Source organism: Schistocerca nitens, chromosome 2 (genome assembly GCF_023898315.1).
Source record: "Schistocerca nitens isolate TAMUIC-IGC-003100 chromosome 2, iqSchNite1.1, whole genome shotgun sequence".
NCBI lineage: Eukaryota > Metazoa > Arthropoda > Insecta > Orthoptera > Acrididae > Schistocerca > Schistocerca nitens.
Genome location: NC_064615.1, coordinates 614,885,115 through 614,899,725, shown reverse-complemented (window position 1 = coordinate 614,899,725; position 14,611 = coordinate 614,885,115). Strand labels below are relative to the sequence as shown.

The window sequence follows — 14,611 nt, the reverse complement described above, 5'->3', positions numbered from 1 at the left end:
AAGTGAGGATTTTTTATGGTACCGAGTAAGCAGGAAGAGAACATGGAATAAGATGTAAGTAAAACTGTCCATCTTAAATACCAGTGTGACAATAGTGAGAGGAACATAAACACCGGACAAAGATACGATCCAGGTTTAATCACACAAACTGAAAAAAAAACAATGCATAGTACCAGAAGCAAAGGCAGCAAGTGAAGTGCTTAGTATATTACAGGAAGGGGAACTATTACATTTAAAGCCAACTGTTAGAATACTTCACCAAAATGTTCGATACATAAACAATAAAACAGAGGAACTAGAGGTAATATTACAGGAGTATAGGCCAAACATTCTAGTAGTTACAGAACATGGGCTAAAAGAAAATCACATAGGAATGTACAACTTGAAGAATTATGTGAGAGTAGCCAGTTTTTGCAGAACTTCCTATAAAGGTGGTGGGGTTGCCATTTTTTCTAACTATAAATCAACTAAAGCCATAAATATAACAAAATATGCTATAGAATTGAGCTTTGAAGCTACAGCACTGGAAACTAAAATTGCTGGGAGTTTATGTTGTGTATTAGGTTTGTATCGATCACCAAATGGTATAATCAAAACCTTCTTTGAACAGCTGGAAGATATAATCCAACACCTCTCAAAAACATATGCTTATTTGATAATTATAGGAGATCTGAACATAGACACAAGTAAAAATACAGACAATACTAAGACCCTATTGGACTTATTGTGCATATACAATCTAAAAATAAAAATAGATAAACCAACCAGAGCAACAAAGCATAGTGAAACTATAATTGATCATGTAATAACAAATATTCCTACATGCTATTGTGACACACAGGTAATAAACTCCACATTAGCAGACCATTTTGCAATCATGATAGACATAAATATAAAGACTAGTGATTCAGTGCAGAAGATATGGGAGATGAGAAGACAGAACTACCCACATAAAATAAATCTGCTAAAAAAGATGTTAGAGGCAGAAAACTGGGAAACAATATATGCAGCTAAAGAAGCAACCACCAAATGGAACCAGTTTTTTTTCTTTATTCAATTATTATTATGATGTTACATGTCCTGTTAGTAAAAGGCTTGTCAAACAGCAACAAAAAAAGAAAAGCTGGGTGACTGGAGAAGTAATCCATGCCAGAAATAATCTGAGAGTGTATTATGACATATCCAAACAAAAAAATACCGAGGCCTACAACACACTGTATAAAATAAAAAAGAAAGAGTACTGTAGTTTTATCAGAAAAACTAAAGCATCATTCATCAGGATGTCTATAGATAAGGGAAAGAACCACTCAATAGGTTTATGGTCGTTCATTAATGAAGAGAGAGGAAAAGTAACAAATCGGGCAGAGGACATCTGCCCACTGATGAGTGGGAAAAGCAACGCAAAGCCTCTAGAAGTAGCCAATACTTTTAACAGATATTATATTACTGTAGCAGACGAATTAATAAGTCAAAATAAAACAAATGCAGTAAGTAAATTGTTAAACCCCCCACATACAAATCATACTATGGTTTTCATACCTACAACGGATGCAGAAGTGTCAAACCTAATAAAACAACTTAAAATTAAACATTCATCTGGCTTGGATGGTGTCACATCACATCTCGTAAAGGAATGCAGAGAATGTATTTTAAAACCATTGACACACATGCTGAATGCTGCGATAGAAGAAGGTATATTTCCAGATTCACTGAAAGTAAGTAAAGTGAAGCCAATATTTAAGACAGGGAACAGGGATGAACTAGGAAATTACAGGGCAATATCATTGATCTCAACATTTGCTAAAATCTATGAAATGATAATAAAGAATAGAATTGTAATTTTTATAACAAAGTACAGTATAATGCATTTATCACAACATGGTTCCAGAGAAGGGAAGTCAACAAAAACAGCATCAACAGATATAATTGAGCACATTCTTAATTTACTTGACAGGCAACAAAAGACTTGTGGGATTTTTATGGACCTATCTAAGGCATTTGATTGTGTGAACCACTCAAAATTAATGATGAAATTATATCAGTATGGAATTAGAGGAAAATGCTATGACATACTTAAATCATACACTACAAATAGGAAACAATGCACAGAAATCAGACATACTAGTGGGGGAAATATAACAAACTACAGATCAGAATTACAAACAGTTAAACACGGTGTGCCTCAAGGGTCTGTGCTTGGGCCAATACTATTTATACTCTACGTAAATGACTCCCCTAGCTATATGAATCAGAAACTTATAATGTATGCTGATGACACAACAATCATTTGCACAGCTGATACAAAGGAGGAGCTTTAGAAGGAAGCTCTCCTGACTATCGAAAATGCAAATAAATATTTAACACAAAACAACCTGTTTATGAATCAGTCTAAAACAATGAATGTAGTATTTCAGACCAAGCATAGTGAAAATTATAATATAAATGTTAATGTAAATGGAAAGACTATTAAAGAAGTAACCAGCACAAGTTTTTTAGGAACTATAATAGACAAACATTTGGGATGGGGGGAGCACATAGATGCACTGTGTAAAAAGATAAACAAACAGATCTTCATCATGCATAAAACAGCTAAGACTGTGGATGATAAAATCCTCAGATCAATGTATTATGGACTTGTCTTCCCACATTTGTCTTATTCAGTTCATGTATGGGGAAGTGCACAAGCTGGCTACCTAAAAAGAATATTCACAATTCAGAAAAGGGCAGTGAGATGCATTGCAAAAATACCACCAAGACAGACCTGTAGGCAAGCTTTTGTACACTATAATATTATGACAGTATATTCACTGTACATATACCAAAGCATAATGGCGGTAAGGTCAAGTGATAAACACCTCCTAAATAAAGATATACACAAACACAGTACTAGAGGAAATGAAAATTACTACATGATAAACAGAAATCTGAAACTGTCTATGACTGCCCCAGAAGAAGCAGGCAAAAGGTCTTTTAATAAACTCCCCAAAATCATTAAAAAAGAAACAGGCCTAAAATGTTTTAAAAATCATTTGAAACTATATCTCACAGAGAAATGTATATACAGTTTGAGTGAATACTAAGATGGTGTTTAATATGTTATATCATTACTGAAATGTACGTTTAAAATTATCATGTATGTTGTTTGGATTTGTGTGTACATATAATGTGAACATCTAATACCTTTGTATGATTATGGACTATTTCTGTTTAATCATTTGTATCATTTATATATAATGAAATCAAGTATGATGTTAATAGCCTATTGTATGACACACCCAATACTCTCAGCTGAATTTTCAGCTGGAGTCCATGGGCAAAGAATAAATAAATAAATAAATAAATAAATAAATATTCATATTATCGGGCTGTGTGTGTAATGGACAGATGGGTCTTCAGTACTTCGTGGCGTGGATGAAATATCAAAGCCACATTTCAAGACATTACTAGCATAGATTGTGTCAAATTATTGAGCCGGGCAGGGGGTGGGGGGTGGGGGGAGGGGGGGAGGGGGGGAGGGAAAGGTACTTTAATATGAAAATGGCACAGGGAAACAAAGAATTTTCGCCTTCCTCCTCCTTCTCTTCCTCCTGCAGTTTGTTCTTCTTATTCTGGATCTCCTCCAAAGCATCTTTTGGACTGTTAAATCAACATCTATATCAATACTCTGCAGCATCTCTGATGTGTATGGTATAGGGGACTTCCCAAGGTCCCACATGTTTAGATTTCCTCATGTCCCATTCATCTATGAATTATATGAGGAATGGCTGCTAAAATGCCTCAGAGCAGAGGTAATTATCTTAGTCCTGTCTTTGAAGCCCCTGCAGTATATATGGGGGTAGTGATATATCCACTGATTCCTGAATTAATACTGCATCTTGATATTTTGTTAGTGGTCTTTTGTTGGATATTTGGTGTTCTCATTTTAAAGAATAGCTTCTTGTAGCAGTTCAGTTTGTAGTGAAACACCTGGGTTTTGTAGTCTCTAGGCAGTAGTGCAAAGAGCTGCTCATGTCAAAGCTGAAAGTCTAAATGTGTGCAGGATATTGTTTGCTCAAGATTATATGTCGCACCATAATCTGAATTGCACTAAGAAACATTTATTCTAAACCAAGGTCACTTATTAAGAATTGTGATAATTTTGTCAACCATGAAAATTTATTAGTGCACTGAACCAGGCCAGCACCTAGAGTTACCCATCAACAACCCAAGTGCTGAAGTTGAATGTTCAGCTGTTTCAGAAAACACAGTCAGCATCTACACAAAACGGTCATGACTGTGGTATTTTATCAAAAAAGACTACAATATGGTAATTTGACTAATCCAGTCAATAATGAGCATCACTGTGTACAACAATCATTCACTCTGATAGAAATGATGTTTCACACATTATGTCAATTGAAGTTCATTTAAAATGTTCCTTAATTTGAGGTACCGTAATCACTCAAAGGTCTTTAAATAGTAATATTAATGAGTCTTGCAGTTGTTGATGTATGTACTTTCGTGTAGAAAGCATGCATAACTGTCACATGAGTCAACAAAGAGAGTGCACCTGATGTAACTTATCTCTGGGCTTGCAAGCTATAAAACTGCCGATTTTGGATAATGTTAGACTATTTTTAGATGAACTTAAATATAAACTGTCATAGTGTAAACTACATTAAGCTTCGAAAATTAGCTGGGCTGGATTTTACTGATTTGAGTGAACTGCAAGATCTTAAGTGGTTTTGGCTTATAGAAAATGTTTCTGGTTAAAAATTTAGAAAAATATATGAGCATTATTATTGTTACATGATTCAAACTCCCTTTTTTACAAATATGAGTGCCATATTGCATATTATGATAAATAACATGAAATTTTTAATTATTCAGTTAATTAATTAGTGCTGTATGTCATATTGTACCAAAAAATTGCGCTAACAAAAGTATGCAGTCAATGTTTGGAATCCAACAACGTTATTATTAAATCTGAGAAGGAAAATGGGGCTGCTTATGAACCTGAAAGCTAATTATCTCTCTAGTTAATTAGTTTCTGATAATTCAAAGTACATTTGAGGAAAGTGGGACTTCCAGACTTTCTATTTCTTAAGTATACAGAGTAGCTCATACGGTTCTGCGTATTGTGAACATTATTACAAGCATCAATTTATTTTACAAACATAAATTTATTTTATTTCCTAATTATAAATGCCTTAATGAAAGTTGATCACACCTGTGTAAACAAAACAACCAAAATGATAATCTGAACAGTGAATGCAAGTGAAATCTAGTCTAAATAATCTCCTGAGATTTTCATGTATGTGCTGCATGCCAATAAATGAATGAACAGAACATGAGATAAATATCAGCAAGAAGTTTAGATAATAACAGATGGGAATAATCCACCATGTTATGTCACAATTCGTATTAAGAATACATGAGTATATGTTTTTAAAACTTCATTTGCATTTTATGTTATTTATTCACAAATTTTTGTGATTTTTTTTTTTCCATATTGCCCTCTTGCATGTTTTATTAAGAGAAGACGCCACTTTGTATTATCTTTTCCTCATAATTATCTAAGTTTGTAATAAAATTTATTCAGTATGTTGTGTCTAAAATTATGCGATTTTTCAGCTTTTCTATCTTCATAAAAAGTACTCAGGAGCTTGTTAGTATTTACACCATCGAAGTCTCAAAGGTAATAAGGTATTTGATGACAGTTTTCTGACTGCACTAACAAAAGTATTAATTTATACAGATGCAATAATTAAGAACAAAATTTACTGTGCATTGCAAATAATGGTGCTATTAAATTCATTTCTTGTCTGTGTACTCACCATTTTAATTTTTGTTATTTGGTAGCATTCATTATTTTATGCTGACACATGGAAAATATTCAATGAAAAGTCTAACAAAGTGTGGATATGAGGTTTCCAAAATAACAGAATAATTATTGGAAGGAAAAACTTACAGCAAACTGAATGAAAAAATTCCAGGAGCTTTGAAGGGCCCCCTATAATGTTTACAATTATCTATTTTGGCAGTTTTTGTTAGTCTTTTTCAATGTAATGTCCATTATTTAATACAGATCATGCCAAGAATGAGTGGACATAGAGGTCTTTAATCTAACAGAGTAAGGTTATTCATTTCATTATGTAGATGTATATGGTGAACCTTAAACTCGTTTTGTAGTAAGAATCATTAGACAAAACTACTTACTCATTGTACAACAAAGACTGAAGATAAATAAAAAGTATCATCACTGCTCTTAGTGAGCATAATACATACAATATGTAACCAGTCATCTTATTTTATGCTAACATATGAAAAATATTCAACAAAAAGTCTAATGAAGTGTGAATATGAAGTTTCCAAAATAACAGATTAATAATTGGAAGGGAAAACTTACAATAAAATGAATGAAAAAATTCCAGGACCTTTTAAGATCCCCCTATAATATTTACATTTGTCTATTTTATCAGTATTCATGCTACACAGTTTTGCTGGATAAACACTTACTTATTTGTATTCTTTCCTTAGGTAACTTCATATGACACACAGTGGAAGTATAAAAAGTGAAGCAGTACTAAAATAAGATTTTAAAAAAATGTATCTTATTATATCATATGGTTGCATTAATTTAGTCATTATTATGTTGTTTCTTGCAGTACTCTTATGAAGTTGCATTGAGAAGAGCATTGTGTGTGTGTGTGTGTGTGTGTGTGTGTGTTTCTTGAATTATAAATAATGCAAACCAGTTATGGGGAAATGTTGCCAATTTTGCCCGTGGCAAAGACTCATGAATAAAACGCCAAAGAGAGAGAACCATATGCTTCTTTTTCCATGGCCTAGTGAGTTGTAGATGACAAATTAGTCCTGGAGGGTTTTCATCATTGTGTAAAGAGGTTATTGACACTACATCTAACACTCTTTACAGTGTTTTAAATGCAGCCTTTCTACAGTGTTTTAAAGGCAGCCTTTCTAAACATTTGTAAAACAGGTATTAACATATGAATCATCATAACGAGGCACTGTTAGCATAGTTTTTAGTTTCCTGCTGAATTTCAGTCGGCACTGATAATTTTCTGTTACTTTATCTGCACTGTTTGCCCCTGCATCAGTTCATTGTAAATTCAATGGCAATGATAAAATTTCGTTTAAAGAAGTTTGCGAAAAATTGTTTATCACAATTGATTGTTCAACCATTTATTCCTCATCTTAAAAGTCATCATTATCTCAGAAATCATATTTTAATTAATGCTGAATAATACATCACTAATGAAGTAGTTGAAAATTTACCTAACTCAACAGTTACTATTTGTGGTGCTTTATTTGTTTCTAAAATGTTATGAAGGTGCGTTCATGCACCTGGCCTGTCCATTAAGATTATGCTCAGAATAATTATGTCTTTAAAAAGTAACATTACTACATAAAACAAATAACATCAAATGCATTACTTTACTTGATAATTTCTTACTTTAAAACGCCGTTCTCCAACTGGTGGTTCAGCATAAGGAACTCTTCTGAATATGTAAACAGGATTGCCAGTTGAAGTATTAAATTGCCGACCCCTTATAGGGCCCAGAGTTGTGTTTACTGTTTTATATATCCTTGTGACACCCTGAAAAGATCATTTATTTGTAGCATATTAGAGAGTATGACAGAAAATCGTAAATATTAATTAAGAATACTCACATGTTCTAAATTCTATAAAGTTTACTGTTAAGTTAAGCTTAAAACAAATAGTCAAAGCTAAAGACACAAACATGCATGTGCTGAGAGCTACAGTTTTTGCAGAACTGTTGGCATACTACTTCTTAACTCCAAAGTTCCTACAACTATTGAGATACAGCTCTAGTTATAATAAGTTCAAATGGTTCAAATGGCTCTGAGCACTATGCAACTTAACTTCTGAGGTCATCAGTCACCTAGAACTTAGAACTAATTGAACCTAACTAACCTAAGGACATCACACACATCCATGCCCGAGGCAGGATTTGAACCTGCGACCGTAGCGGTTGCTCGGTTCCAGACTGTAGCACCCAGAACCGCACGGCCACTCTGGCCGGCTTATAATAAGTGCAACTGATAGATTTCTCACAGTGCTTTCTTACCTGAACTTGCTTTACAGTACAGCAGATGAAAAACAGGATGACTGTGGGATAAATTAACTTTAAGTAACACATTGCTATGTATAAGATACTTGTAATGTTGCAGGCAAAAATGAGTTTGCCCAAAGAAACTGCTACTTCCACATATATGTAGATGTTTCATAGTAATAACTTGACAGATAAAATAAGCATTAAGATAAAGCTCACTAGTTAGATGATAATGATCATATAGAGTTCTTGCTGTGAGGGTATTTATCTAACATACATTAAGATAACTTATTATGATTGGACTTGTTACAGTGGAAGAAGCAGCATGCTGATGTTTCTGTACTCATATCAGATAATCATTCTGATTTCTCACCAAAGATTAGCTAATGATAAGATCTCACTTTTCTTGATACTCAAGTGGTAGCAACACTAGTAGTAGTAGTAGTAGTAGTAGTACTATAGTAGTAGTTTATACAGTATGCAGAACACCTTGAGTTGTTTCCAGAATCACAGTTTAGGAGAAGATATTGTAGTGTTGCTAGTTAATTACATGTGGTCTCCAAAAACTGTTGTAAGAGGAATATATTGTACAAGCTGTAAGAGAATAAAACAGATATAAAATGGCTAGTAACAAGTGATCAAATTTGAGGCAGAAATAACCTGAATGCTTGAAGAAATGAAAGAGGATTAAGAAGTGACAATAAAACTGGTCAAAGACAAAATCTACACAAAAATTTTACTTGGAAGATAACTACATTCGGTTTCCAACTTCAGAACCACATAAATGAGTCTTAATAGGCAAAAGATGAGTTACAATGAGACATAAAATAAATAATCACAAATCTATGTATAGTAATGTTCCACTTTTTCTGATGATATATATCAATAACAATAAAAAATGAGAGAATAAATTTAATACAATATAGACATCAGAAAGAAATAATTTTTAGAATATACTGCATAACGAAACTAAACAAGAAGTAGGGAAAAAGCTTCTCAGTCTTGGAAAATCAATATGGTTCAAATGGCTCTGAGCACTATGGGACTTAACATCAGACGTCGTCAGTCCCATAGAACTTAGAACTACTTAAACTTAACTAACCTAAGGACATCACACACATCAATGCCCGAGGCAGGATTCGAACCTGTGACCGTAGCGGTCACGCGGTTCCAGGCTGAAGCACCTAGAACCGTTCGACCACACCGTGTAAATTAAACAGATGGATGTTGACAAAGACACTAACATTATAAGTGGGCTTAAGAGGCAATTAGTAATGGTTTTTCAAAGTGTAGGAAAAAGGGGTTGCTAAAGATGATAAATGATCATCACATATAAAAAGTGAATATCTGCTTAAAATAACTGAGTAAATCCATTTCAGAAATGACAGTCCAATTATCATATCCTAAACTGCGAGATGATTACTCATTCATTCCAGTGGTAAAGAAGTGTGAAAAAACAAACCAATGGTAGAGAAGGTCAAAGATTGAAACAGATAATGGGATAATACTCATAGGCATTTCCAGCCAGTCTGTAGGATTTCACACTAGGAATGGCAGAGATTGATGGGAAGAATTTTGCATGGAAAATGACAGTTATTTAGCAAATAGTTTTCCAGCTTAAGTGGGGAGTGATGTTAAGAAACAAAATTTATCTTATCAAAAGTAAGGAAAGAGCCATGTATGCACTGGTTGGATGTTACCAATTATGCTAGAAAGTAATAGAGACAAACAACAGAGGAAGCTTGTATCAAACAGGCATTTTTAAATACAGGGGAATGTGCAAGCAGCCAAGGGGTCCTGCAGGCAATAAGGCACAATAAGGTATTCCCCTGTAGACCATCATCTTACTGTTTAGTCAGTGTGTCATGCAACTGGTGGTGGGGAGAAGGGGAGGGGAAGGAAAGGAGTGGTTGCTACTTGGGGGGGGGGGGGGGGGGGGGAAGGTTAGTAACCTGCAGCTGGTGCATGTAATTATCTCCATGGTGTGCTTCATACTTGTTGCCCCAGTCCAATGGGATGAAGTTACACTGACACACATTAGTTTTTAGGATGGAGGATTTAGTGTTTTGCACTATGACTGGATGATTCTTTTTTAATACAGTTATCAGTTTATTTATTTATTTATTTATTTTATTATCCATCTTTAGGCATTAAAAAATGCAATTGATGTTATCATTTGTGTACATATACAGTTTTCATATCTAACAGAAATGGTGTAATATATTGTAGATCATTATTGTCTAATAAGATACAAAAATTTGTCTTTGATGCTGCAGAAGGTATTTGCATTATATTTACGTGTATAAGTTTAAACTAAGTGAAACTGTATTAGTACCGGTACTTAAGATCATCTTTAGTGCACATTATAAACTCTTCTATTATATAAAAAGCTTTTTCTCTAAACCATTTCTTTGTGACACTTTTAAATTCTTTCAGTGACACATTATGTGCCTCTGTTGGCAACATGTTAAATAGTTTTACTCCCATGTACCTGTAACTACCTTGAGTTTTCTTTAGTCTAACAACAGGGATCTCAATATACGTGTCATGGTGATGGATAGATTGTCGTAGTTTGTGACTGTGTTAGTTTTCTTTTGTGTGTATCAGACAATATAAAGAGGGCTGCAACTATTAGTATTTTTAGATTTTTGAAATATGGGCTGCAAGACTCATTATTTCTGACTCCATGGATGCATCTGACTGCCTTCTTTTGCCAAATGAAAACTTGTTTTGCTGTGGGTGAGTTTCCCCACAACAAAGTGGCATATGTTAAATGGGTGTGGAAAAAGGCATAGTATGCATTGAGTAATAACTTACCACTAACACATGACCTTAGTTTACCTAACAAATATGTCACACATGCTAACTTAGTACAAATATAATCGGTATGACTCTTCTACATTAATTTTGAATCAAGATGGATCCCAAGTAGTTTAGCTGAGACACAATCAATCTTATCACTCTTAACACACAAGCTAAAGAGAATATTTACAGTTTTATCATGATTTATATGCAAGTCATTGAGTTGGAACCACTTGATGGCTGCTCTTAGATGAGCCTCACTTTCCTTGTTTAATTTTCCTAAATCTTTCCCTGCTGTAATGAAAGTTGTATCATCTGCATAAAGTGTGGATTTACATAACATGGTGCTGGGCAATTCATTTACATATATTATAAAAAGTAAAGGTCCAAACACAGAGCCTTGTGGTACACCCTGCATGATATCCAAGACATTTGACCTCATAGTGTTAAAATGCACAATTTGTTTTCTGTTGCTCAGAGAGGGTCTGATCAGAGATAGTTCTGAGCCTCTAATACCATAGCAGTGCAGTTTTTCTAGTAGTATCCTGTGACTGACAGAGTCAAATGCCTTTCTGAGGTCCACAAGAGTGGCATTAACTGATAATCCTGATTCGAATGATGACAATATATATGAAACAACATCTTCAACTGCTTTTGCCGTTGACAGGCCGGACCTGAAGCCATACTGAGAGTCACTAAGAATATTATTAACAGACAGATGTTGACTGATTTGGAGCTGTATGCAATATTCCACTACTTTTGATATGATGGGTACAAGGGAGATTTGACAGTAATTATTTGGACAAGACATGTCACTTTTCTTGTGCAGTGGAGTAACGACTGAAATTTTTAAGGATGAAGGGAAACAGCCACTGACAAACATCTGGTTCATAAGAGAACAGAGTGGATGTGCTATTACATCTGCTATTTTTTTTTATTAAAAAATTGGAAAGACCATAAATGTCTTCTGATTTTGAGTAACTTAATTTTGCTATTGCAGTTTTAATATCTGTTACTTTAACTTCTTTCCATTTAAACACAGGAACCATATCCCCAAAATTTTGTAGAAATGAATTTCTATTATGTGAGATATGGTTGTTGTCACATTTATGGATATGTTCATTTGCAGCACTATTATTCATACTGGCAACATTAATGAAGAAGGTCTTGAAATCATCCGGTGTGATACAAGCATCACATGAATTATTTTTGTTAACATCTTTATTTCTACCCAGTGAGTCTTGATAACAGTCCAGGCTGCTTTGCATTTATTTTGGGATTTATTAATATAATCATCACTTGCCTTGTATTTGTTCCTCGAACTTATGTATTTTTCTTTTTTCAATTCACTATTTTTTGATTTGTCATAGTAATCATTAACAGAGTTCTGAGCCTTTGTAGGTCAGGTGTGAACCAGTTATGCACTGATGTGAGACCATGTTTCTTCATAGTTCCCTTATTTTTAATCATTACTTTAGGGCCGCAAGTTTTAAATGTATCTGACAATGCACTAATGAATAATGTAAATGCTTTTTCAATATGATTACTTTCCAGCAGAATATAATTCCAATTTGTCATCTTTATTTGTGTTCTGTAGTTATCAATGTTCTCTTCATTCAAAAGCCTAATGTACTTAATTTTATTGGAGACAGATGCTGGCTCTTTTGTTATCAATTTTAACCAAATACCTTTATGGTCTGATAAAAAATGAGTATTGAATAGCCCTAGTTCATACCGATTTGTCTCAACATTTGTGATTACATTATCAAGGCAGGCAGATTGTCTTGTTGGGTTTTCATTAATGCAGTGCAGGTCATGTGATCTTAGCATATTCAGAAGATTAAGTTGTTTAGGAGTGTTCTGCCTTATATCAATATTTATGTCAACAAAAATTAAAATCCAATATTTAGGCCAGTAATCGAGGTGTAGAATCAGTTTCTGTAAGGCCTGTGCAAATACTTCAACATCATTATCAGGTGTGCGGTATACAGACACAATTATGAGTTTTAACATGGGCAGTAACATTGCTGCTATTTCCAGTACATTTTATATGCGGTAATCATTAACACTAAGGGCGCTGTAATCCAAGTCTATACCACTACTAACATATATAGAGGCTCCCCCATAGTTGTGTGTTAGTCTACAATAACCTGTTACTAAATCAAAGCCTGGGGGTACATATAACTGCAGTTCGTCTTCACTTAACCAGTGTTCATTGATACATAATAAAATATTCTTGTTCACTCCTAACAAAAAACTTAGGTCATCAGTTTTGTTTCTTAATGACCTGATTTTTATATGTGCAAATAATAATGAGTCATCCTCACAAAGGGGTAGGTTGGGATTCCTCTGTAGCAGTATATCAGTTTGTTCACTTTGCTTGTACATTCTTCTGTCACTTGTTGATTGTGTACTTACATCTCTGGCTAGTTTCTTGATCGTGTTGGATCCAGATGATGACGAGATGATTTCCCTGGTGCCATCCATAAAAAATCACTACTCCTCTGTGGAACTTCTCTCACTCTAGAAGATGCACATACAGTAGCTTGTTTGTTTTCACTCATGTCTTGCGTACTTGCTTTTCTCACTTTTACAGCTTGATTGCTTACACTCACTGGCTGAACACTTACATTTAAATCATCTGCTCTTTGAATATTCTTATTCACTGACTGAAAACTTCCTTTTAACTGACCCACTTGATCTGGAGATGACAACATGACATTTATATGTGTAGATGCTGTGCTGACAGTTCCTGGAGACTTTCTTCTTTGCTGGGAAGTGGAGCGGATAATGGTTTCACTTCTGTTTATATGTGTAGTTGGTGAGCTGACAGTTTCTGGTGACTTTCTTCTCTGCTGAGAAGTGGATTGGATAACAGTGTTACTTCTGTTTATCATATGAACACCCTGTCCCAAAACTGGTGTCATCATATGACTGCAGTTTACTGAGGAGGTAGCTACCTTTGTCAGTGTTGCCCTGCATCTGCACCTAGCAGAAGTAGTGATAGTTTTGCATAGTTTCTGTTTTCCTTTTGTGTTGAGATGCATCACATGTTTTGTGTACTCTTCTCTAAGCAGAAGTTGGTTCAAGTCAATTACAGTGCCGTTTCTACATGGAGACGCCAAGTCCATTATAATACAGTTAAGATTGTACACCATATAGTTGTTTTCTGGCTTATCATATCTGTATGGGATTGTACACAGTAGCAGCCTAGTATGACGCATTCTTGAAATTAATCTTTGTACACTCGTTTTAAAAACTGCTGTGCTTCTGTTACTGTCATTAAAGCCTGCAATAACTACCACTAAGTTGTCCAAAGTGAATCCCCTGGAGAGTTTGACTGCTTCCCTGACCACATTTTCAAAGCATGCATTTGGTCAGCCACGTTTACCTGTTCTTACAGACTTATACATTGAATTTAGAGCTGCAAGTAAACATAAATTTAGTATTTCTGTGTGAATGTTGTAAGCTATCACAATTTACTTTTTCAACATTCTGTCCTCGCAGTTGCAGTAGAAATCAATTTTAATTTATCTGTTATACTTCAGATCAGAAAGAAACCTAGTCGTCTGGTTTGTAGATGGGAACCAGTCACAGTCAGACAGTGTTATCACTGGCAGCAATTAATATACTGAGTCACAAATTTGCTGATTTATTAATATGTGTCACTCAACAGCACAAATTTTCACATTCTAATGTTTCAAAACAAAACACCATTAATATTGCTGCCT

At 34.4% G+C, this 14,611-nt stretch overlaps 1 protein-coding gene across 1 annotated transcript in view; it reads right to left on the bottom strand.

The window, feature by feature from the left end:
- LOC126236705 (esterase FE4-like) overlaps positions 1 to 8,237 on the bottom strand; it is a 78,423-nt gene extending 70,186 nt beyond the window's left edge. Inside the window, exons 1-2 of the mRNA XM_049946228.1 lie at positions 8,094 to 8,237; positions 7,457 to 7,600 (exon numbers count right to left, since the gene is read on the bottom strand). Of these exons, the coding sequence (XP_049802185.1) occupies positions 7,457 to 7,600; positions 8,094 to 8,165 (216 nt within the window). The 5' untranslated portion in view covers positions 8,166 to 8,237. The remainder of the gene's footprint in view (positions 1 to 7,456; positions 7,601 to 8,093) is intronic.
- Between the last annotated feature and the right edge of the window lie 6,374 nt (positions 8,238 to 14,611).